This window comes from Triturus cristatus, chromosome 5_2, assembly GCF_964204655.1.
Source record: "Triturus cristatus chromosome 5_2, aTriCri1.1, whole genome shotgun sequence".
In the NCBI taxonomy this organism is placed as follows: Eukaryota; Metazoa; Chordata; class Amphibia; order Caudata; family Salamandridae; genus Triturus; species Triturus cristatus.
The window spans coordinates 271,007,208-271,033,910 of record NC_140588.1 but is presented as its reverse complement, the minus strand read 5'-3'; the positions used below and the strand labels follow the sequence as shown (position 1 = coordinate 271,033,910).

Here is a 26,703-nt window from a genome sequence, read left to right as displayed (position 1 = left end):
ACCCTGCAATGACACTTGCATACTCTACAAAAATCCTCTGATGTGGCACTCACTTTCTAGAGCTGTATACACATTCACAGACCTTGCAGTCATACATAGACACATCATGCACATTTTCTATAGATAACTCATACCACTAGCAGGTCTAGCTTCCTGCAACTTTATGCTGCCGCCGGTAGTGCATGCTGCCTCGAACCATTGATAAAATGAGGTAGTTGCTCTAAGTGCCTTGACTAAATGACAGTCCATTTGAAGTTTTATTGACTGTCTGGCTGAGATGGGACATGAATGAAGATCTGGAAAGAGGGAGAGGTCCCAAGCAGACTCTCTGAGCTTTCTGTTCGGATGCAGTGTGTGCATAGTTGATTTGTAGCTAATGCTACTTGCCAAGCTACACTAAAGGCTCTGGCTCAATCTCCTGGTGGTTTTGAGATGCTTTACTGTTACTTTGATCCACTAAAAGGTAAACATGTGCTTGAAGGTTCGAAATCTGTTTTATGCGGCTCATCTGTGCTGCAGCGAATCCCTCCGAATTGCCTCCTAAATAATCACAGGCCCCTCACAGGCACTTCCACACAGCTACTGAATAAATGGTATTGTGCTCAAAGCATCCCAACCTGCTTGAGTCTCCTGACAAAATTAGTCATTGCAGGCCCAGTGAGAGCAAAGTGCAATGGGAGGGGCACAGGGCCTCTCTGACCATTCTGACTCTCTGGCATTTTCCCTGGGAGCTGCTGGCATAGCAGGATGGACTGCCATGACCGAAGCATGTCCGCACTACCTTTTGGCTAAGGACCCAAGCCACTGTCACAAGTAAGTGCTTCCAGGCTCTTATCTGTTAGTGGGAGGAGAGCTCCATGAAGCGGTGTTCTCTCTTCGGGCTCCTTTGGGAAAGGATGGAAAATATAGGAATACTTGATTTAATGGCAGGCTGGTACTTTTTGTGGGCTTTGTTTACATAGCGTTAACTCAGCCCAAGAGCACTGGAACACTTTACATGAGCACCAGATTACATTAGACATGGTCACATTCTTCTTTTTTTTTTTTTTAAGCCGTGGGCAGAATGTCATTTGTTTAGACTCTTCGGAATCATAGGACGTTGAGCAGATGCCAGATCTCAAACCTGGCTTCCCAGTTCCAAAGTCTGTAGCTCAGGCCGTTTCTGCACCCACCCTCTCCAAGCCAGCAGGAGCGCATCGCCTGTCCTGAGCCAAACTGAAGAAATGCTTTACGTGGGGACAACTCAGGATTCCATCACTCTCGTCAGTCTCAGCATGAAGTCCATTCAAACGCTCCTAGCTAGTCAGTCTCTCTCTATGCTTTTCAAAAGGGGTATCTTTCAGCCTGCCTGAACCACAGTGCCACAGGTTTAATATGCAGAATTTGTGCTGACATTTCACCCCCTGCACAGCAGCGCCAAATTTAACAGTGCTGCAGTTGGAGTTGGCAAAATGCCTGTGGGCATGGTGAGGAGCGGGGACTTGAAGGATGGGGAGCACGTATTGTATTTAAAAAATAAAAACAATCATTGCATGGTAAACACCGGCATCGAGAGTTTCTGTGTTTGCCCCACTGCGAAATGTCTGCAGATCCACAGGCTGGCCCCTTCTCTTAATGTAATGTCCATGTGTCTGTTGGACAAAGCAGAGATTGAAACGTCTTTTCCCAAACACAAATCAGCATGTTCCTAGTGTGGGACAATGTAAACTCCACACCCCAACTGCTACATGTCGGTTCCGCAGCAAGATTCTTCGAGAGGATTAAGCATAGACAAGTCTTGATTATCTCTGTCTGAGGATAATTTGAAGAGTCTAAAAAAAGAATGTGGGGTGAAAAGCCAAAACGCACACCAGTTTGCATGTTATATATTTTTGAGATGTCTGTGGAATATGGATTGGATCCAGGGATGTTCTAGTTTTTCCAATATATTTCGCTTTTATAGTCCACTCATTATCTGGTAACGTTGAAGGCTACCTTCAATGGGTAGGCCCTCAGAAGCTAACGGAATGTGGTCAGATTAAGCAGGTTCCTTCCTGGTGTGTGAGTTGGCAGCTTCCAAAGTTCCTGGGAGTAGTAGGGCGATGGGCTGCCGGCCTGTAAATTTGTGTTTTGTTGGTGTTGTGGCTGTCACGGTTCTGGTTGTTCATGTTTGTTGCCCTATGTATGATACACAAACATTTGACTATGAAGTAGGGGCTGATGAGCAGGCATTCAAGCGGTATCTGTATATTCCCTTTATTTAGGCATGCCAATAAAGCAGTTCAGTAGACCTCTTTATATACTGAATACTGATGCTTGAATTCTCCACAGACTTAAGAAAATTGATCCTGCTTCTCCCTCCTTATTTCAGCTCTCAGGTTATCAGTGTCTGAAAGGATTTGCTTCAAATCGGTCTGCCTTGTTTGTTTGTTTTTTTATACCCAAAACCCCTCAATCATTAGTAGGTAATTTTTTAGGTTTCTAACACATTGAACTCCTATATCAAACAAGAATATATATATATTTTTTTTAAATAGCCTATTTTAGCTAGCCCAGGCTGGCACGGAATGGAACTCTGTTCCTTCATACATACTGGGAGAACTATGCCTTTCGAAGATTCATAAACTGTGGAAGACTTGTTTTTTCACACTATGCACGTATTTGTTTGTTTGCTACTTAAACTGAAAGTCTATATCGGTGAGAGACTATCAAGGGGTAAAAATTGTTCTCTACAAGACACCCTTAATAAGTAAATAAATATGTGATATTGTGACTGCATTGAAGGTCAAATAAAAGTCTGGTAGCAATGTTTTGAACTAGATGAGTTGCTTGTCATGTATAATGATAAATGACAGAAATTCTGTTAGACGGCATAAATAATGGCTTCTGCGCATAGGAAGCAAGAATTTTCTTAATGTGCGATGTAAATAAAACAGTTTAGAGTCCATTAATCCCAGGATCATCAGATGTACGCTGATTTCTATGTTGAGTGTAAATTAGGGGTGGGCGGAATTTGCGAAATTCACTTTCGCAAATTATCGCGAAAATGTTAAAAATTTCTCAAACACGCGGAAATATTGCGAAGATGCAGAAGTTTTTTTCCCGCCCGTTTGCGGTATTTTCTGCGTGGTCGCGGCTCGCCAACTTACCCATGCGGTTGCTCGCGGGCGCGGCCATCTTGTTTTCACTTGTCTCGCGGTGCATGATCGCGAGAAGAAAGACGTGATCGCGCAACGAATGACGTTACTGCGGGCACGAACTGTCGCGAGACAGCGCAAATGGCTACCAACAATCCAACATCTCGTGGAGAACGCGACCGGATCGGGAAAACTTGTCGGCGAACGCGGGGATTCAGGTAAGGCGATCGCGCACACGCGAGAATGTATTATTTTACAGCGCGAGCAACCAAAATATTTCCGGTAAAATGCGGATTGCGGAAATTTTGACATTTTCGCGCTCTCCGCGGAACGCAAAAATGTCAAATTATCGCAATTTCCGCGAGCGGAACGGATTTTTAGCCCAGAGACGAGTCAGTGAGTGGTTATTTTGTGCTCTGGTTCTATTAGCAGGAATTCCATCTTGCTTTTTTGCTACAGTTGTAGAGGGAGACATCCACTGTTAACTGCACGTTTAGGTGGCTTATTATGAGGTACACGAAGGTGCTAACCGTTGACACTGAGGGAGCAGGGTTTTCTGTATCTCAGTATAATCAATAAACACCTCCCGCTAGTGGTCTTATTGACCTTTGTTAGTTGACATTGAAAAATGAGGCGCAAACATCTACATAACAATAAATCATAAAAGATTGTAAATTCAGTCAATAAAGAGTTACTGTGATTTAAATAATTTTAGTATCAGATCTTTTAGTTTTTCATCTATTTATTCATTTGGCATAACTCTTAAGATTTGAGCAATAAAAGTTAATATATTCCATCAATCGAAATAAAACAAAATGTTTGTTAAGATCACAGTTGAAATCTTAATAATAACAAGTGTGTTCCACAACTAAAAACTCCCTATTCTAAATAAATTTTGTATTAAGAGAGAAAAAGGTGTCAGTTCAGAAACCAAGATAAGAGTTCTGATAAGAGAGAGAGATCAATGTGCAAGCATAAAGCTTTCGCAAATCAGACTGGAAGTTATTCACAGTCACAAATCAGCAGAAAAATAAAATTAGGCTAAATAACCTCTCATGTAGAGAACTCTAGAACATCAGACACAAGTATCCTTCCTGAATGTCGGTTAAGGAATCCGCCATAGTCTAGGAATACAAACTAATAATAAAAATTAAAAAACACAAATTCTATGTTGCAACATTGTTTTCTTTCGTCTTCTTCATCCACCAATAGAATATCAGCAACTCCTGGCAATAAGCCGACTCCCCAATCTCTCATCAGAACATAATAAACTTTCAGACGTTTGTCCTTGGAAAGTTACAACATTGTTTTCCTGTGGCCCAAAAACTTCTTCCCATGAATCATCCTTCATGTCATTTTCGTTCCTCCCGGTGGGAACCCTATCATTTGTCTGATACAAAATAAGTGTCTATTCACTAGCTAACAGTAGGCTTCTGTAGTTGTAACATCTGCAGCAAAGAGAGGAAAACATCTTGCACAAACAACTATTCAATGGGAAAACAGGCCTTTCAGTGTTAATGCATTTTTTTTTCCATTGAAGATGGCATCGACAGGCTAAATTAATTCAGCACCTTATTCAAAGGCAGGCCTCCAACATTTAGATTACCTACGACAAATTTTTCGTTCAGCATATTTTTTATTTAAGCGTATGGTTGTGCACATTGTTAATAAAGTGTTTTAACAAAGGGTAAAATTTGCGGTAGAAATACAGTAACCGAGGAACATCTGTGCCTTATTCACGTGAAGAACTACATACTCAATAAAAATAAGGGGAGAAGGCTTGAAGTGTGCGCTGTCACAAGTGAGTGGAATTAACGTTTTTGTGAACCTAGGATTGCTGTTGAGTTCCAATTTTACAGGAGTGGGTTGTCCAAACCCCAGACCATGACCAGTTTGGCCCATTGTTCCTTTGGGGTTTAGAGCAGATGGTTGTGGTCAAATGCAGCTGGTCCAAGGTTGCGCAGTGTGATCCCTCCGCTCCATTGTTTTACTACCAGTGTTCTGTTTCTGGTCCCCAGTGGAAGATTGTTCATGAGGAAGTTATGACAAAGGGCCTGATTTAGATGTTGGCAATAATGGAAAACCCTCCAGTTTCTGGAGGAAATGCTAAATCCGTAGAATCAGCCAGAGGAGTTTTCACCTCCGTTGGGCTAGCCTGGTGGAGGAAATTTAGTGCTGAATTTTCCTACAAAATAGTGGGGTATTTTTTATTTTCACCCAAAGCAGTAGACCTCGTTTTAAGTGTGTTGATGATACTGATATGGCCATCCACTTTGGGATTTTAAGTGGAGTATTTCAGCCAAAGACATTGGGTGGTTGTAGCAACTGAGATCTCTGGGTAACATACAGGGTAAAACAAGGATGAAATCAGGGCGGGAACGCTAATTCCTCTATAGTATTACCCAAAAAACCTGTAATCTGGAGTATTGACTTCCCCACCCCCAACTATTGTGGAGTTAGACATGCCCCCGGCATCAGTTAAATTGGAATACCAGTCAAAAATGATGTTACTTGTAACAAAGCCTTAATTTTGGCCCTCAACCTACTCCAGCGAGTGCAGGATATTTCCTGTGTCTTTCATCGCTTTTATCTGTGAGGACATATTATTGTGTGTTAAAGAAGGTGCAAGGCTGGCTCTGAGTAAAGAAATTCCAATCAAACAGATGCTTGGCTCCCTGCAAGCCGTGAGGGCTAATTTTCTCGATGCAGGCGATCATTTTTAAGAATGTCACAAGTGTGACACAAAATCTTTGCAGTTTATTAAATGCCATCATCTCTCTGGAGCTGTTTGAAGGGATTTAGTTCAGCAAGTAGGCTTACGTAGACTTAAAAAATAAAAAAAAAATCTCAATGGAAGCAATTTATTTTGCTAGATGTTGAAATATAATCCAATCCATTTGCTGCTTAGCTATCAGTCAATTCTATAAATAGCGTCATTTACTGACCTGACACGCTTTAGCAGTAATGTGATTGAACAATCTTAGCTAATGCAGTCACGCCCAGCCATAACAGAGAGGCTGTTTGTAAAGTGGCTCCTGTTCTGCGTTATCAGTTTCAGCGACTAGACCTGTTTAGGTGCATTTTATTGTTTGTCTTTTTGGCAGATGAACCTGGTCTGTAGGTGATAAAACTAAGTTGACCAATGACCATCGCCGTTGATTTAATTGAAAAGGGGGGGGGGGGGGAGCAGCCTTGAGCTGGAAAACGTAAATATACATTTTAAAAAGCTAAAGCGTGTTTTCTGACATTACCTATGATTTTGTCGCCGAAATCGGCAAGGAAGCATGGAAAAAATGAGGATTGCTACGAGCGAGAGAGACGAGATGGTCATTGTGTTGGTCAGTGTGTTGGTGATCATGCACAGAAAAACGTGTTTTGTGTATTTCTTCTGACTTTTTAGGTCTCGCCTGAGACACATGTGCTGTCTCTTGACTTAACTAAGGTACTCATTGTGGTTAGATAGGGTATCCATCCGAAATATAGTTCATACAGCCTGCATAATAATTTCCTTATACTCCGTGCTTAATTTGTAAACAAATAAGTGCAAGGGCCCTTATCAGGAGACCACTGCAGCTTGTACCACCCATTGCCCTGTCAGCGCTGCAGCTATGTGGGCTACGGTCATATGAAACTCCATAAAGGCCCCTGGAGAGCAACTCGAAGCCCTCGGCGTGTTAAACGCCATAAACTGCCCATCTATCTCTCGGACTTTTTCATCCATCATCACATTGCTAAGCACTGTATGCCATAACACGATAACCACACCCAGGTGGTCCTCACGAACAACACGGAAGCACTTCCCACACAGGACCAAAACCAAGACTACAGACTTCCAAACACACCCTACATTTAGGCAAGGGCCTCAGCACCCCACATAGGGGTGTTAAGTGCTATATAAGGTTTGCAATATCAGTGACACAATACAATTTAAATGGAATAATATGACACAAGCACACCCTTCTCTCTTTGACATTCCTCGGAAAGTGTGTGTGATTCTTACATATGAACCCAGTGCTGTGTATTCCATGTAGATTCTAACAGGATCCCAGTGCTGCAGAGAGCACACATTTACCAGTTATGAATATTAGGAAATTACTGTTCCGGTCTCCCTTCGTCCCATACTGAAGCAAAACAAAAAAGTCTTTGACAAGTGTTGTTTGTATCTGGGCCTCTGCTTACACTACTGACTGGTGCTGGAGGAGCTATATATTAAACAGACGAGGGTAGAGTGAATGAAAAAAAGAGAAGGAAGCAGGGAGCGTAGAGGACAGACAGAAGAGCCGATAGAGAAACAAAAGTGCATGTGTGAGACAAGAGATGCAAAGTGCACGTTTCATACTTGCAGTGCAGATATTTTTCTTTGCAGTCTGGGATATGCAGTCTCACTCATCTCATTATAAAAAATATATAATCAGAACTTCAAATCCCAGAATGCAAAGAAAAACACTGGTCTAAAAGAGCTACTCGTACATGGACTTGGGCCCTGAAAAGATCAATATAGGGAGAAAGGGTTAGAGAGAGATCACGTGAAAGGGAAATGAAAAGGGGAACACAGATGAGTACTGAATGTTCTATAAGAAATCCAAATACCTGCTCATGTGTGCACTCAAATGAATTGTGTAGGTGGCTGGCATTTTGGGCTGTTGTTGTTTTACATCACATTGAGTTGGTTGATGCTTCCACAGAATCTACAACTAGACTGAAAACTATGCAAGACAATGGGCTACATGTATGAAACAATTTTGTATTCACAAACGATGCGAATCTAAAAATTTGTCTGTTTGAGAATGCAAAATAGCCTTTCATGATGTATGAAAGGCTTTGCAGTCGCAAATTTAGGTAAACGCAATTTTTTGCCATTACCTAAAATTGAGAATGCAAATAGGGAACCACAATTTGCGATTCCGTTTGCACACATATGAAGCAATTTCCAAATGCAAATTGTGCATTTAGGAAAATGCGATTACCATCGACTTTAAGTCAATGGTAACCAAGTGCAAACTTTGAAAAATGCACAAACCTGCATTTTTCAAAGTGCCATGTTGCACACACATGCCCCTAGGGCATGTGTACGCATTACATGTTCATATTCATTTATTTTGGGGTGCTTCAGGGGGTCCCGGACACCCTTGGATTTCCATTCGCTAATTTGCAATTACCAATTAGGTCATTGCAAATTAGCTAATGTCAAACCATTTGGACCTATGGGCCTTTTGGCCATTAGAACGAATTAAGTTATATTACCATAATAGCAATTTGCTGTTTACCAATTCGCTATTAGGTAGTATTAAGGAATCGCTAAATCTTTTGCGATTCCTTCCATACATAGCATTTTGTGATTACCAAATAGCGATTCGGTAAAAATCACTATTTAACATAAAGAGAGGATGTGGTCTAACGGCTAGGGCGGTCAACCTCAAATCTGGGGAAACAGGCTCGAGTCTCAGCAAGGCTGCTGAACATTCTGTGATTCTGGGTATATCACTTGATCTCCCCGTGCCTAACAAAAAGGACTGATTCCTTGTGTAACACAACTGGTGCTCATATAAAGCGCTCTGATACATGATACTTTTGGATCAAGTTCGCGCTATATAGAACTCCGGGGGAAAAAGTGTATTTGTAAAGCGCACGTATAACAGATGTTTATTGTTACCCAACTCAATGGTACTAATTTTACCAATCTCAGATGGATGAAAGCTGAGTGGACCCACCGGGATTTGACATTGTGACCTTGAGGTCGAACTGAGACCCCTGCAGTGGACGCATTATTCCACTGAGCTACCAGACTCGGATATTTGGTAATCGCAAAATGCTATTTTTAAACATGTGGCCCCTTCTGTATGAAGTTCGATCCAGCAAATTAACTGTGTAGTAAGCAGCCACTGAGCAAGGGCCTGAAAGTTTAACACTGGTATCCTACTGATTCCACCGGGAGCCACAATTACCCCTCCAGAGGCGGACTACACATATAGTGGGTGACCTTTCATCCTTGGCTAAATGCGAATAGGAAGTATTGACTAATCTGGTCTCCCTATCTCAGAAACACAATGAAAAAGTCACTGTGACAAATGGTGATTTGCCGCTGACCTTCTGCTTATGCATGTACGTTACTGTGCATTGCATAGCATATGAAACCAGCCCTGGGAATCACTCTGGGGGTTGTAGTCCGAAAGAGGTCGATTATCGGCAAGAAGAATAGGCCTGTGGACTGCAACCCCTGTGAAGCAGTTGTACATTGAATTACAGCAGTACTGCCAACTTCAAAGTACCATTTGCCGTGTGAGAAGCGGGTGTGGCTTTGGAGGAGGCTGGGCTTCATGCCGAGAACTGCCTGACAGTCACTACTGTCCCAGTCCCCTGTCCCATTGACCTCCTTTCTCCTCCCTTAAAAAACGTTGTCAAGGCTGCTCATGATGTTCTCGGTGTTTTCACACCACTTGATGGACACTCACTCGGTGTAGGGCTTTTCAGCTCGCCTTGCCTGTCACCCTGTGATATCTGTTCTTCACTGGGTGATCATGTGAAGGGGGTTTGTTTTGTGTGACACACAATGGCACTGTGTTAATTGGCTGGTCTGCACAGCTTACAAAGAAACCTAACCAGTGCGGCTGCGACAGGGCACTGGTAGGTCTGCTGATGCACTCTGCTTGTGTGTCCCCAGTCCTGTACATCGCCCCCCACTCCAGCTGACGAAGGTGCTGTGGAGTTCAACAATCCACTGATGCAGCAGGTATCCTCTACTACTGGTGATGATACACTTTGCGTATACCCACTTACATGCATGAGTGGAACTTTGAAAAACATGGAGAACACTCAATAGGTTCGCTGTCTGCCATAATGAGGTAAAAAGACAGGGAGGCCAGCAGGGCTGGACTGGGAACCGAAACCAGCCCTGGCAAACAGCTCGGGGAGGGTGGGGGGCGGGGAGCTGTTTACTAGTGCCGGTTCCGGACGATTGTGTTACAGGGGTCCGATATTGCTGGCCCCCGGTAACAAAAACGGCCCCCAGGAGACCAAAACCAGCCCTCAACCTGGCGGTCTACCGGGGAAACGCCCAGTGCCCGCTACGGCCAGTCCGGCCCTGGAGGCCAAAAAAGTCAGTCACAGGTCAGCTGAGCTGCTTTTCATATATGAGAACTTCAAACCTACAAATTCAGCCCCAGGATACTCACCTGTGTGATAGTGCACACTACAAATCTGCATAACATAACAACTGAAACAACCAGTTACATTCACATATACTGCTTAGACTGCCACCAACCAGCCGAGGACAAAGCTTAACGTGAGCATAATATGAAATGGCACATTGCTTAAAATTCAGAGGAATAAACTGTATATAAGGTTTGGGCATCCTTCTTAATTTCTGGAGGCATAGCAACAAGCCTATTAATTTGAAGGCCTTTGTTAATCAGGGCAATACATGCAAAACAAACATTCACCATTGCGAGCTCAGTGCAATAATTGGAGAAAGATATGCAGAACCAAGTTATTAAGAATGCTTGAAGATGAAGTAATAATTGCTTCTGAAAGGGCGAGATCCACATAAATTAGTTTCTGTAATTGGATATTTTATTGTGCAAAGGCGAAATTCCTTTCTTGTGTCTTTTCTCAAAAATGTCAAATCAGCCTTTGTATACTTGCAACAAATATAACCGTTTCGTTTATTATCAAATTAAAATTTCAATAGACAAAATCCAAGATTAAAAAAATTAAAAACTGCAGTAAAACATGAAGGTTTTCATTCCAAGTCACTTATAATTCCTGGGCTGGTCGGTAACCAGACTTCTTGGCTGATATGGTACTATAGGTTTTCCATGAAAATTCCATGAAATTTGTGATTTGATGTTTCATCGACCACTCACTCAAGTCCAGGCGTTCCATCCTTAATAACTTGGCAAATTTTGCAGGGTTAAAAATCTCACAGGAGGGAGCAGGCCAGGATGGCAGATGTCCCAGAGTGAGCTCCCGGTTCCCCGGGACCAATATCAAACTTTATCCTGGTTTCTGGCAAAACATTCAGTGCCAGATGGAAGACGAGCACCAGGGAGTTTTCCGGATGTTTCTGGGTGGGATCTGGCACTTGCAGGACGCAGATGAGCTGATGGCTCTTAAAATAGTGACTGCCAGGTAACACGTGGCCCGGTGAAGTGAGGACTCTACTGAGAAGAGCAGAGATGGTGGCTCCAGAGTCGTCCTGTACCCGGCACTGGTATCCTACTGATAAACATCAGGAGCCACAACTTCCCCTCCAGAGGCCGACTACACATATATTGGGTGACCTTTCACCCTATTGCTTAATGCAGATTGCAAGTAATTACTATTCTGGCCTCCCTACCTCAATAACACAAAGAGAAAGTCACTGTGACACATGGTGATTTGCCACTGACCTTCTGCTCATGCATATACGTTACTTCAGACAAGCTGATGGCTCATAAAATAGTGACTACGAGGTAGCATGCAGCCTGGCGAAGTGAGGACCCTGCTGAGAAGACTGCAGAGATGGCGTTCCCAGAGTTGTCCTGTAACCGGCAACTGGTCCCTGGACCTCCGGTACTGTGGTTATGCCTGTGAGACGATGGCGAGATTGGCATTGGAGGCAGGGGGTGGCAGAGTGCCACCGTGGCCTTGGGGCTACCCGGGTACAGCTGAAATTCCTGGCCGGGGGCGGTAGGGCGTGCCCCAGACACTGGAGGCAGTGCACCATTGTGCAGGGGCCAAAGCCCCGATGAACCTCAAAGGTTGTGTGCTGTGTCTTTTACTTGCCTCCCTCGTGGCCGAGGAGACATGGACTGATGGTGGTGATTACACGACCCTAATGTGGAGTGGGGCCCACAGCTTTGGAAAGATACACAAGAGCCCACACCGTTACCCGGGCTGTAGTGTGAGGCCAATTAAGCCCAAATAGGGGCACAGAGGAGGCAGACGGGGCTTTGGAGGCCACCCAGGCTCTGAAGGTGCCAGCAGGCAGAGCTGTTGGCCTGAGGTGGGTATTGACTACTGGGGCCCCTTCCGGTGATTGGCTTTACAGCTTGTGCTGCACGGGACTGGTGGTGGTCTAATGGCAAGCAGGTCAAACCACACTTCAACGCAAACAGGAGTAGAGGGGGTCCTCTAGAGGCGTTGTAGCCTCCCATTCTCGGTGGGGAGGAGTTGCCCCCCTGTAGATCCAGTTCTGGATCTACTACTGTATACAGGGGATGCCTGAGGTGGGGGAGCTCTGGGGCTCAGTGGCCCAGTGAGCAGCTGTGGAGTGGGAAATACTCCCTCTGCATCAAGCACAAACAAAGATTAACAAGTTCACTGCTCTGCCACCAGATGCAACTGTGACATCACTGTGCACTGACCCTACAGACACTAATACCATCCTTCAGGCCATTCATGCCTCACGCTCGTTGCTGGAGACCAAGATTGGTTGAGGTCATGTTTGATGTTGCTTTACTGCAGCAGGATCCACGCAATACCGTGAATAGGGTATCGGGGGCTGTGGGGCATATTTCCAATCTGGAGGACACTGTCCTCTGACCCAAGGAGGCACGCAGGCCATTGTTTTCTAGTTTCTGGAAGGCTGCACGTAAAATACAGAATACCAAGCACGGAGGAGCAATCTGCACTTCATAGGTTTCCCCATGGGATAGGACTGGGCCTTCTTAGAGCAATTCCTCGGTCAGTGGATTACCATGTGGGCGCATAAGGCGAAACTCTCAAATTGCTTTGTTGTTGAATGGGTGTACAGATCTCTGATGGTGAACCCCCTGCTGAGCGCTCACCCTTGCACCATGATCATCCAAGTCCTGAACTACAGGGATCGAGACATGATCCACAGGGCCCCCAGAGGGAGAGAGACGGTACTGTGCCAATTCTATAGGATGCTGATATTCCCAGACTATTCCTGCCATGTACAGCTGCAACACAAATCCTTTGATGCTGCCAAATTAAAGTTTAGGGTGATGAAACAGCAATATGCGCCTCTGTTTTCTATCAAACTCAGGGTTATTCAGACATAAATCCTTCTTCTTTGATTCCCCTAGGCGGCCTGGAAATGGGCAAGGGAACAGCACTACATCAGATGCAACTCCCTCCCACCTCAGGAACAGCCAGTTCAAGGAAATGGAAGTCCAGCAAAGGCGTAAGCCAGAGGCCACAATGAATGCAGGGGATCCTGCAGGCAGCGAGAGACTCCTAGAGAGTCATTTGAACCCCTCCGCTTTGATCCTGGACATGAGAAAGAAACTCAGTCAAGCGGTCTGTTACTGGCAGATGTCCCGGGCAAGACCTGGCATCCAGAGACACACCAGCGGCTCCTGAGGGAGGATCCTGAAGCATGGCCGGAATCATTGACCCCAAAAGAACGCTTATATGTAGTTGAGTTAGTTCCCTAACTTGAGCCATATGCCCTGCCAGAAACACAGTATTGCTTTACACCACTCTCATCCCGAGGGGTCGGATTAGATATTGTAGCCTCAGTTGTTTTAACTGGTTATGTGTTCCTTTTTTGGGGGGAGATGAATGCTTTTTGGTTGGAACTTTGGGGAGAGGGGACTTTTGGGGGTTTTAAGTGGGAGGTGGTTCACTTCCATTGGCTTCAGTTGACATAGCTATGCAAGCGCACATCGTGATGTACTCTGATAACACTTGCTTATACAGGTCTCCATTGACGGAGAGGAGTGGGTGGTTGCACGATTGGGACCTGGGAGGGATCCTACTTACCGCCATGCCTTGCAGACCTCACCTTATGCCTAATTATGTATAGCCTTAAAAGCACAACATGGAATGTCAACGGGCTGAATGGGGGTATCAAACGTGGCAGTCCTAGGGTTTGCGAGATGCTACACAGATGTCTTGCTGTTGCAGGAAACTCATATGTTGGACATTAAGTGTCATTCCTGGACCAGATATGTTTCAGATCTTGTCCCATGCAAGTTACTCCAGAGGCTTCCCCCGGGGGGTGGCGGTCCATGTACATAAGTGACTACCCATGGTTGTTTTCCGTGTAGATTCGGATAGCCAGGGACGGTAAATTGTGATTGAAGGGACGATGACAGGGCAAGCCTACAATCGGATTAGCATGCATGTGCCTCCTCAGTTGTCATGGTCTACACTGGTAGTGGCGAGGTCGGTTTTGCTCCGTCTCCTACATGGGATCACTCTTGTAGGGGGAGACTTCAATGCAATGATGTTACCACAGGTGGATTCCTCAAGGGTCTCGGGGACAGCCCATGGGTTTGAGTCGAACATTGAGACATGGACACCATACCTCATACTCTGTGACGCCTGGGGCATCTGGAACCACAGTGAGGGAATATACTTGTACCTCCTCTACCCACAAAATGATCTCCCATATTGATGTCCTTTTTGTGCCGACCACGGATTTGCGCCATACGACAGGTGCATATATCCTGCCCAGGGGAATCTCGGATCACTTGCTGGTAGTTCTCCGCATTGCGGGTCCCAAGTCGGGCAACTGAACGCATGGCTTATTCAGAGTTAGTTTGCTTTCTTTTGCAGGAATTGAGTGCCTATTTAGACCCCCAACGAAGGGTCAGTGTAGTTTCCAGGGATTCTGTGGACGCCAGGTAAGGCTTGTATGTGGGAAGTGGAGAGGTGCCACCTCTGGGTGTGGGAGGAGCGCAAACAACAACAAATAACTGATCTAGAGGCCCATATTGTTTGTCTGTAGCAGGAACCTGCAATGAGTGAAACCGAAAGTCGCCAGTTGGAGATAGACCTAGCATCCCTGAGACACGTCTGCCTCAAGGAGGCGTGCCAGTGATGGATCGCATCCACTAGTCACACCTGTGAATGACATAACAGATTCAGTAAACTACTTTATTGGTTGGTGACCCACAGGGCTACCGACAGGGTGATCCCTGGCATACTGAGTTCCTCCAGTGGAGAGCGGTGGGAGTTCAAGCAATTGCAGCCACCTTTGCCAATTGTTATCAATCTCTCTATGCAAAGCATAAGTCTGCGCCTGTGATTGCAGACTCACCCTTGTAAACTCTGACTGTGCCCATAAGGAGGGAACTAGACAGACCCCTTTCACTGGAAGAGTTGGAAGAGGCCATTCAAGATATGAGCTCAAGTAAAACTCCTGGACCGGATGGTTTCCCGATCGAATACTAACAGAAATTCTGGAAACACTCCTACCTCTCTTAATGTCCATGTCTAATGAGGCAATTGTGAAGTGCTTCTTCCCGGAGGGCTTGGATTTGGGCACATTACATAAAGCAAGATGACCCCCAGATGACTGCTCCGACTACCGCCCTATTTCCCTCATTAATCGTGAAATTAAACTAGACGCCAATGTACTGGTTAATAGGCTCCTTACAGTCTTGCCAATGTTGGTTCACCTAGACCAATGTGTGGCTTCATACCTCAGCGACGCACCAGGCATTGTTTTCGCAGGGTTTACGCGACCCTGGTGCATCAACATCACCTCGTCGGCTCTAGTGCCCTAATATTTATTAACCTTGAAAAGGCCTTAAATTCCCTTGACTGGTATTTTCTAATGGAGGTATGACTCGTCTGGTATTTGGCTCCCATTCACCTGTCCTAAACCTCAGGGGCACGTAAATGGGCTACTCTCCTGCACTTTACCTATCCAGTGTGGCAACAGACAAGGTTGTCCACTATCCCCCTTTGTATTCCACCTGGTGACATGGGACAGATGCGATGCACAGGTGTGGGAATTTCACTTGGGAAAGGACCTGAGGGCGGCATTGCTTTTTATGGAGATGATGTGCTGCTCTTCATATCCCGCCCGACACCACTGGATGACAACTTTTCCGGAACCAAAACCTATATGGGCAGACCTCGGGTCTGCTAGTCAATTCGGCTAAATCTCTCCCCTTACTTGACACACTGATGCTGTGTCATGGCAGTCTAAGGCTCCCATTCACAGGTTGAGTTTCCAATACTTAGGGATTCACATATGTTTGCTTCCGACCCTCTCTTGGTCCCTTGACCTCACGCGGTATTTTGTGAGATGGACCCACCTGCTGTTTACCAATCTAGAATGATCTGTGCTCTTTAATGGTCCTGACGAGATTTCTATATGTCCTCCAAAATTTCCTGTTCATGATTCCCCAGCAGTGGTTTGCTGAGGTTCAAGCTAGGGTGCCGTTCTTCCTATGGGCCAATCGGGTCCCCCGTATGGAGTTTGGTAGATGCATGCAATCTACCTACGAAGGGAGTTTGGCGGTAGAAAACGTGCATGTCTTACTAGGCTTACAAGCTAATGGTCCTGAATAACTTATTTAATGGTGGATGGGCAGAGACCGCTGTAGCTTTCATGGGCGTTGACGCTATCATGTGCATGGCTTACAGGTAGCTCGTTCCTCGCTCCCTTTCCCAACTTACCAAGGTGGTGTTCCTGTTCTGGAGGACAGCCCTACACTGGACTGGATGAGAAAGAAGGATCACTCTTGAAACCTCGTTCTGGATGGACTGTTGGCTAAGACCGGTCTCCCAATTAGAGTGATTCAGCAAATGGAATTTAATAGGCCTTTCCAAGCTGGGGGACATGTGGCAGGGGTCCCATATGAAGTCATTTCAGGCAAACTACAGGTGGAATTCACTCTTCAACAATCACAGTTTTATAAATACCTATAACCCTGCCATGCTCTGCTATCCCATAGGGACTCCCTGTTAGATACGACTGAGTACAATCCATGAGCGCCACTTTCGATCGGTCAATAATAAAAAATAATTTAAGTGTGAGAAATTACTTTTGAGGAATACCAGCAGCAATTTAACTGGGTGGTACTGCAAATGGGAGGGCAGACGATGAACTGGGTGGAGGAAGCCGGTTGGGGAGAAGCGATGGGGAGTGAATAGGGGCACAAGGAAGACCATGACTGCTGGGCCTCTACCACGAGTGCGGTGGCCCTTTTTGAATCATTCCCTATAAGCGTATGTGTTCCACGAGCCAACTTTTTTTAAAAATGCGGCATACCTTAAATTTCAAGGTTACCGCAATAATCACATGGTCACTTACTGGCTCTCAAATAGAGATGATAGTATAGAGGAAAAATACAGTTCATAGTATCACATAAAAATAAACCAGTTTCGAAAATCACCAAATCGGCTAGATGTTTAGGAGAGTCAACAGTATGAAAACATCAAACATCTCAAGGAGTGCCTGAAAGGTAGATTGTCAGTAGTGCAGTCTGCAGTAATAAGGTCTAAAAATATGTAATTTTGGTTTTAGTACCATGTGGGGTTGATGGCATCCATATTGAAGCAGATTGACCAGACATTTACAAGAAAGGTAAGGCCATGGAGTAAAATCTAACATTTCAAGACACATAGTAAAAAAATGAGTCCGGTGGTTGTCAGTAGAACATACTGAGCAGTTCTTATTAAGTTGTGCAACTAAACAGTCATTCATTTAGGTGTCGAGGTAAATGTTGAGGTGATTTTAATTTACAGTACAAGAAATTTGTCAAAATTATAAATTAGTGTGAAAACCACGAGTGTTCACATTAAATGCACTCCTATTCTGCCATTCTGTGCATTTTACAGGGTATTTGTGTACCAGCTTGACTAAACTATTTTTGGTCTTTATCAACGCAGTGATAATTTATCATTTGTGAAAAGCACGTTCTAAAATATTCGTTTTTTATTTTATTTGTTACAGGAAGGAGCTAGAGACTTTCAAAGGTAATTTAATGTATCCTTTGTTTTTAATGATGATCCTATATTTTCTCCCAACATTAGTTTAAAACCTTGTCCTATAATTGATAGTCTCTGCATCTCGATGACATTTATTTGACTTTATTGAAATTGTGATCACTTAATATATAACACAGTTCTGGTTCACATTGGTTACTCTTATGTGGAAAATACCTTTGCTTGAAGATTGTGTACCTTTTGTGTTACATTTTTAAATTATGCATGTATGGCCTGCTAGTGCAAATCTATTAACAGAAATTGACCGTCTTGACAAAAGACCTGCACCAACAACTGAGCAAGAAAATTACATGCATACAAGTGTGATGTGAATAACGTTGTTTCAAAGAAAAGGGCAACCTAGTAACCAATTGCGAGCTTGGGTATTGGCAAAGTGAAGATGAAGACCTATAAAGGGAGTCATTCAAAAAATAATTTTTGGAGGACAAGGAATGAATTGTTTGTTCAATTAATGACAAATAGTTTGTTCAATTAATGACAAATAGAATTAAGCTTAATATCCACATAGTATACGGATTTTAAATGAATTAATCTGAAGTAACGGGCATATTCAAATGAATCAATCTAAATTACCAAGTGTATACACTGATATAGATTATTTGATCAAATTAATTGTACATATTCATGATTAAGGAGTGCACAGAAAATATCATAGCATACATACTGTGTCAAAAAACAGTCCAGTAGGATATAAATTCTTATAAACACAGGTCAATGTATGTCAGGTCCATTCTTGTATAACTGAATGCAGACACTCAAGGATGGTGGATTATGCTGTCCAGTTGATCCTTTCTCGCAATTCTCAGGGGCATGCCTCTGTTTTTCCCTCTGTGCCAGCTCTGAATTACTTGTTGAGTGTGCTACAATTCTTTAGCTGGTACATTTCTCTGTATGTATGCATTATGTTTGAGGAGTGAACATGGAGGCTCCCTGAAACTGCTGCAAAGTGGTTCCCATGTTGGCAGTCCATGCTGCTATGGCTCATGCTATATCCTTAGCTGAATTAACATCAGACAAGTGGGTGCTGGGAATCCTTAATTTCTTCCATGTCTTAAAGCCCAGCATAAGCCTACCTGTATAGCCCGGGTTTGAAGTGAGCCAGCTTTTGTGCCTCACTCATAGCCCAGAACAAGTGATACTTCTAAAAAATCAAGAACACTATACCGTTTGCCCTACAGGAAAAGAAAAATCAGGGGGTTTGTTGTCACTACCTTGAACTAAGGAACTAAAACTGTGACACATGGAGCATCCCCTTGGTGGGATGCAATTTGAGGATCTACTTCACTTAATCCTATCCTTTGAATCGTTCATAACAAAAGGACACTAACTTCTCACCTGCACTGGTGGCATGTTGCATTACTGAACTGGTTATAGCCGGGCTGACCATGACATCTTTAGAGCTTTTTGTTACTAGGACTGTGGTATGTACTTTGAATTTAAAGGGGAAGGCATTGTTATTAGTCACGTGAGAGGGACTGAATCTGTTAAAATTGTATATAGAGGGACTGTAAAGTCTTTATTGACATGTCCCAGTAACAGGGGTGAAACAAAAGGCAACGGGGGCTTTAGTTAAGTGCACACCTTGTTAATATTTGAAGGTCAACTTGTTTCTACCACTTGTGAATAGGCCTTGTTAACTTGGGGCATTGTTCAAGGCTGCATAGAACACTGTGGGTATGGCAAGCTAGTCCATACCCTTATAGTGTATTTACACATTTCTGTGTTCTTCCAAAGTTTTTTTCCCCTCTGGCATCTTGTTTTCCATTCAAAGCCAGAAAAAAAGAAGGCTCACAGATACATAAATGGATGTCAAAGCATTGTTTAGAAAGGGCATTTCAGGGACATCCTCTTTGGCTGAATTGTTGAGTGTTGCTGGGAACTTTATGCCACGTTGAATCTGTTTAACTTTTTTTGGGATATGCACTGCATTTTTTCACAAGTAAACGGGACAATTGGCATATCCATGTTTTAATGAGATTGACCAGCAGCACTCAAGGGTGGCGGTGGTCACCTTCTATTGGTGGCAGCTCATTCTAGTTCAGGTACATAAGTGTGTTTACCTCTGTCCCTGGTTGGGAGGCAGGTAAAATTCCATGCGGTTCCCCATAACTCTGGTCTTTGGTATGCTGTGTAGACTGTTTTCTATGTTGTTTAGCTGCAAGACAGCGTGTTGAGTCAATGTGTCCTTTGGAGGAAGCTGTAAATGCTATATCCTCCCTACTGCTTTTTTGGTATCTGTACAGAGACTCCAGAGATTTCAGAGAAAACTGTCAGATTACATATCCACTTCATTTTGCATCTACTTCTACCCAGTAACAGTACCTGAGCTCCTCTCATTCCATTGTCTTACGCTAGCCATTGCCTTTCAGGCAAGTTTACTTGGTGGAGTGATCTGTTTGTGGCCGTAGGTAATTCATAGTTAATATAGATCGCATGACCAGTTGCTTCCATTTCCTTCTCTGCCTTTCAGAAAGCCTAAAAATAAGTTTTGTTGGTCTAAGTTTATAGGACCACATTACGCTGGTCCTAAAGTCACTTCATTGGTCATTGAAGATGTATAGGTTGGGGCCCAAATCGACATTTTGTAAAAAAAAAAGCTTTGCAATGCCTTGTTTTGAAAAATCTCAAAACTATAGACCAGCTCATGCCGTTCACCAGAACAGGTTATCCCACTATATGGCAAGTTACCAACGCTCATCCTTATTGCAGTACTTCGTTCTCTTCCAGCACCAAGACATGGCCTTTGGAAAGTATTCTAACGGTCTGAAGCTCTGCCTTTCACCAAGCATATAGAGTAGTCCACCCTTCGTATGACTTTGTTTTGACTTGTACTGTCATTGCGCCAGCTTGCTTGCTCTTCATCCTAGTGCTGAAATATATGGGGAAAGTAGAACAATTGCTTTACCGAAATGGAAAGGGACTAAAATCTTTAGTGACAGCAAGTACATTAAGCTGTAACTTCTCTTTTTGTTCATCATGCAGACTATCTTCTGCTATTTGTCTTTTACTATGTTTTCTGTAGTCTTTTAAAAGCATCAAAAGTTAATTAAGAAGCAATCATGTTAGGTATGAGGCCTTTATGTACCATTCTTAGTGCTGATGGATATTGTGCAGACTACAATGTACAACATAGTCAAATTCAGCATTTGCAGAAAGGAAAAGGCGAAGGCTGTGTATCAAAAGGGAATAGGGATATGGGGAAGGGGCCACCCCCTTAACAAGTGGAGGAAAAATAAGTAAATCTTAGAAATCCGCGTTAAAATCTGGGTTGCTTTCTGCTCCCGCCCAAAAAAGCTACCACCTGCCGCTGTTCAGCAGCAACGTGGAAGTGAGGAAAAAACAAAACTTTTTTTAAAGGTATGTGGATAAGAGAGGGGTAAAAAATGGAGATATTAATGCAGGGTAAACACCTGCGAATAGAGGTGGTTGGTGTATGTCTTTGTGTGAAATATCCTCAAATCATGCTAGCATTTCTGTTTGATAATTGTCACTTTTGAGTAAGAAGTGCATTTAGTTTGTAAAGCTCTTCAAGACATGTATCCTGAAATGGCAACGCCTTAAATTAAGTTTGAATAAAGTGTACTGATTGTACTCTGTTCCTCTAATGGATCATATGGTTTAAAAACATGACACTTTTAGTATGCCAATTGACGTGACCGCTCATGATTCATAATTGTCATTTACAACTTAGCTGCTGATCCTTTATTGTAATTAGTTTTCGGCAGGCTTTTGTGGCTGAGGATTTAACATGTTTAGTAAAAGGAAGATACATTCTGGTTTGTAGTTAATTGGTACAGAAGGCTCCAGTTTGGTCATAGTGGGTCATTTTTTTCTTTTGGCCAAGCCTTCTATGAGATATGAATAGCTGTAGTATCTAACATCCAAAACTGCTTTGCCAATCCAACTCAATGGAGATAACTGGCGCCTAGTGAAGCCCCGAAACTCTTCAGTTGTGGGTTTGCAGGTAATAAAGAGATTAGGGAGAGGCAACGTGGAAGGTCTTACTGCTGACTCTGTTTGAGGGTATGTCTCCTGTATCTCGAGAATATGTCTGGGCTGACCCAGTATCTCGGTAAAAGGTGACAGTGATTTTCTTTTCTTTCAAACATGTATCATATTTTAGGTACAGAGACCTCTTAATGTTAAGCACTTCGACATGATTCAAAGGAACGGCAATGTACCCAGGTTATTTCCTGAAGAAAAAGCAATTTGTATGCAGGTTGGAAAGCAACTACAGTAGGGCATCTAAAGTAACATCCACTTATGTGAACCTAGCAGTAGAGTAAATTTTGTTCACACAAATTACCATAACCAATAAAGAGTCCTAAAACTAATACAGATATTTTAAACAAACTCTCAAAAAACCACATAATATATTAATTTTGCTTGTGGGCTCTTTCAAGGACCAAAGGTACAGCTAACTCCAAGTAAAATAACTTAATGACAATATTATTGCAAATTCACAAAACTGGTCGAGTATTTCTTGTGAATGTGGGCCTCCTATTGCATCCCCATCTAGTAATTTTCTTAGTCTACGCTAGATTAGTCAAACATGTGATCCAGTGTTCAAGGCTAGAGTTAGCAGAGAATATGTGTTTCCTCTGTACATTATTTACCCCGTGAATACAAAGAAATCAATTGATAGGCAACTGACAACAATCGGTAAACAAAAACAAAACAATTTGATTATAAACATTGCAACATACTTAGAGTAAAAATTTATTTTGCTTGTTACGACTCCTAAATAATATCCCACCTTTAAAAATGCACTAATCTCACCCTTGTCCCCTAGCTTTCCAGCATTGAATCTTAGAAAGTTGATTCTGAACTAAACTGAGCCTGATTGTTCCCGGTAGATCAACTGAACCAAAATGCATTCAGATTTGCCTAACATTTCTGCATATATGGAGTCCTTGAAAATAACTTTAAACATTTTCTCTTGCCATTCACTGAACGTTGCTGGACTAACAGCTTTCCAGTGTGTGGTAATGACTGATTTTGCTAGTATCAATGATATGAGTGTACATTTTGATTTGCCTCTTGACTAAGTGGGTATATGTTTGCCCAGCAAACCAATTAGGGTAGGGTTGTGGATGCAAGTCGTTATCAAATCGTTTACTTTCTTGACTATCAGTTTCAGACCAATAGTGTCTAAGCCAAGAGCCAGTCCGTGCTCTGTGAATCTAATTAGCTAGGCTATCCTTTTATCATCTGGGTCATGTTGGAAGAACCTTTGCACCCAGCTTATGCCTGGTGTTAATTATAACATCCATTTAGCACCAAAAAGTACCTACCTAACATTTGCACCTCAGATGTTTCTAAAGATTAATACATTTGAATGTTTCCAGATATGCTCATTGATTTTGACTGTAGCCGTTTGTCCATTTCTGTACCATTTTGCGAGGGGCTTACAAAAAAGAACTTAATGTTTACACCAAAAACATACGTCCACTGACACCTTTTTAAAGACAAGAAAGTAATTTTAGCAGCTTGGAACCTTGACCCTTTAGTTTTATATTTTTGATGTACAAAATGTATTGGCCATTTTTATATACTGTAGCCAAAATCATCCAATGTGCATGATTTTCAGCACTCCAAACCAGCTCCAGGGTTTCCATAAACTCCTGTTTCCGAAATCTGCAATATGGGTGGTGTCAACATTTCATCACCTATCTGCTCCCAGTTTGGAGATAAACAAATAGCTTGTCAGACAGTCTTCCAGTCTTATTTAATTGTAAATCATCAGTAGTTTGACTGGGTGAAAGAACTGCTGCCTTAATTTGGGGAAAAAACTGAGTTTTAAATCTAGGGCTTCATGGCATTTGTAAAACACTCAATTTCTAGAAGTGCCTCTCCAAATATTATTTCGATCAAAGTAGTATCATAGCACTACAAACCGGCTGAATTAATAAACCTGCTGCAATAAGCAACAAAAGCTGTAAAATAGTATAATTTAATGTTCGGGAGTGACATCTCTTCTCCTCCTTGCAGAAGTTGTACATTGTGGGGAACGCATATTTTGCCATTTAATCTTGAAAAAAACTTTTTGACTTGTCAGAAAATGTTATGATAGTGGATGCATGATAAATTTGAGAATAAAAAAATTAAAACAACAACTATGGACTATTTTAATTTGGCAGCTTTCCCTAATATAGGATCAGAGAGAGCGTTCCATCTGTCCAAAAGTGATTTTGCCTTCTTCAATAGTAGTATACAGTTGAATTGATTGAGATTTGATAGTTTTCATTGATGAAAATAACAAGTTATCTTTTGGTTTTCTGGGCATTGCGACCACAAATAAGGCAAGTAGCACAACCTTAGATGTGTTAAGGAAAGAAAGAAAGATTCATTTTTTGGTCATTAATCTTATATCTACCTTATGTGGAACCTTTTGTTATCTTGTCTAACGTATATTCAATGTTTGCCTTGTCTTCCTTCAGAAATATTATAATGTAATTGTCACATAATTTGTGCTTTGTGGTTGAATCAATAGGTTGTACTATCAGGGGATCTAGTCTACTGGCAACAGCTAATGGCTCAATAAAGCAAACAAGATATGTGATGTAAAGCATCCTTGCCTAGTTCCTCTAGGGATTTTTATAGTGCTTGCTTTAATTGAATTAACCATGATTGATGCTTGCAATTATCATAGCGATAAGCTAGTAAACTAATGAGCTCGAAAAGAAAGTCATATGCCTTAAAATGGATACACATTCCCAGCTCACGAGGTTAAAGACTTTCTCAGCATCCAATAGTAGAGCTGCTGCAGAGGTTTGCTTTTGAGAAAGAAAGATCTATGTCTTCAACCAAATAATTAATATTGGCATATATAGCTGATGTGCAGCAGTAAATTTCCTATGGCTTATTTTTGTGGGCTGACTGATAATCCTCATTGCCAATGTTTTCGCGAATTGCTCGAATCAACATCAGGCAGGGTTATTGGGTGGTAGGGATTTGGATCTACTGTTCAATACTCTAGCCTAGGAAACTAACCACTGACCCTAGATTGATGATGTAATATTGTTTTCTGCCAGCATGTTGTTAATAATTTGGCGTAAATAGGGAGATATTATTTTGGAGAAACATTTGTAGAACTCAGTAAAGATCCCATTGTCTCAACAAGCTTTTCCAATTTATATGTTCTGCTAAAAGTTGCTCTATTTGATTCTTAGTAAAAGAGAACAGCATTGACATAGGATAATTGAGGACGAGGAAGTTGTGATAGCAACGTATCTACTTCCTTAACTGTAGATCTTTTTTGGATCTATTTTTAATGGATTATTCGAAGGGTTAATATTATTTTTCCAATTTTGTTCGAGTTACTTTTTGCTTTATCTGACCAAACCAATAATTTCCCAGTGAATTCTCCCTTTTTGTACCCCCATTGAGATATTTTGGCTGTGTTGACCTTGTCGCATCTGTGGTAATAACTCTGAGTACTTTTCTTTTTTTATCTAACTGTTTATTAACTCAAGAATAGCAAGTACATTGAAGATCAGAGATGCATGGACAAATGCACGGCATTGCACTATTGCATATACCATACAGTAGAGCGGCAATGACACATGTGAGGTTAAAATCAATTTGGTATTCTCAGGGCTACATACAATGTCGATCACTGTGACAATCTGGGGCAAGGATGAATGATATAGAATAGCAGTAAGACAGAGCAGAAAAAAGGGGGTTAAGGGGGCTGTCCTCTAATTTCTCTCATTCCCCGGGTTCTGTCTTGTTGCGTTATGCACCTCTTCCTCCTCTCCCACTTCTAGCCCTCAATATTTTAACCATGGGGTCCAGATTTTACAGACTTTTTGGAGATAGCCTCTTGCCTGGTATGTCCCCTTTTCTGCCACCATATAGAGATCCATGTGGTCCTTCCATTCTGCAAGTGTGGGCATATCCAGACTCCCCAGTGGCGGGCTATGTTTCCTTTGACCGCTATTAGCCCTAGGTTGCATAGTAAGAGTTTTCTACGTGGCAGGTCTATCTCAGTAGGAATGCCCAGCAGGGCATATATGGGCTCCGGCTCAAGTTGTGCTCCCAACACTCTGTTCGGTTCCCCCAGTACCTGGTTCCAGTATATTTTGATTTGGCTGTAATCCAAAAGCACATGTTCTCAGAGCACTTTGAACTGCTTTGCATCTTTCTTTGTGTGTGCAGACCATTTGAGTATGCTCAATCTACTCTTCCAATGCACAAATGTTGAGCCTTTTTAGGTCGAGCCTAGCACCGCACGCATGCGCTGCTCTAGGAGCGGAACTCTTGGAATCACTCTGTACTTTTACAGCATTATTTCTACTGGGCTTTGCGTGCTTCTTTTCTAAAAAGACAGCACGTAATTGGGTAAAGGCGGGTGCATGTCCCACCTTTCCCAGTAAATGTATCCGCCCACGGCCTACAGCTTATGGGAGCGAGCAGTGGCGCCATCTGTTTAGGATTATGTTTCCAATTAGCACGGTCGCCGCGCTGCCCAGCTTGTTATATGGCTGATTCCTCTCCGTGTAGACACAACGCGCAGAGAGCGCGGGAAATCTCAGGCTATTTAGGGGTAGTTTTATTCTCGTCTATGATGGATGGCTTTTAATAAAGAAATCAAGCTCGCTTTGCAGATTTCCCACTAGGGCGCAGGAAGTGCTTTTGTTTTTTACAATGCAAGCCCCTGAATCAGAACTAATAGCAAGTGTAATGCCGTCAGCCTTGAAAATATCACCGCTAATAAGTTTCAGCTGCCACTGACATTAAAACACACGGCGTCGCAGAGCTCAAGCGCACGCACCAGTGCAATTCACGCTGCTGGAGAGTGGAGCTTCGTGGTGGCGGTGTCCTCCTGCGCGAGATGGAGCGGCTTCCCGCTGCTCTGCAAGGGAGGGCCATGCTCAGCTTCACTTAAATTCAT

At 42.9% G+C, this 26,703-nt stretch overlaps 1 protein-coding gene across 1 annotated transcript in view; it reads left to right on the top strand.

Annotated features, from left to right (window-relative positions):
- The window catches only part of DTNBP1 (dystrobrevin binding protein 1), a 516,522-nt gene that overhangs the window by 240,064 nt on the left and 249,755 nt on the right, over positions 1-26,703 (top strand). The window contains exon 7 of the mRNA XM_085607033.1: positions 17,755-17,777. Within this exon, the coding sequence (XP_085463159.1) occupies positions 17,755-17,777 (23 nt within the window). The remainder of the gene's footprint in view (positions 1-17,754; positions 17,778-26,703) is intronic.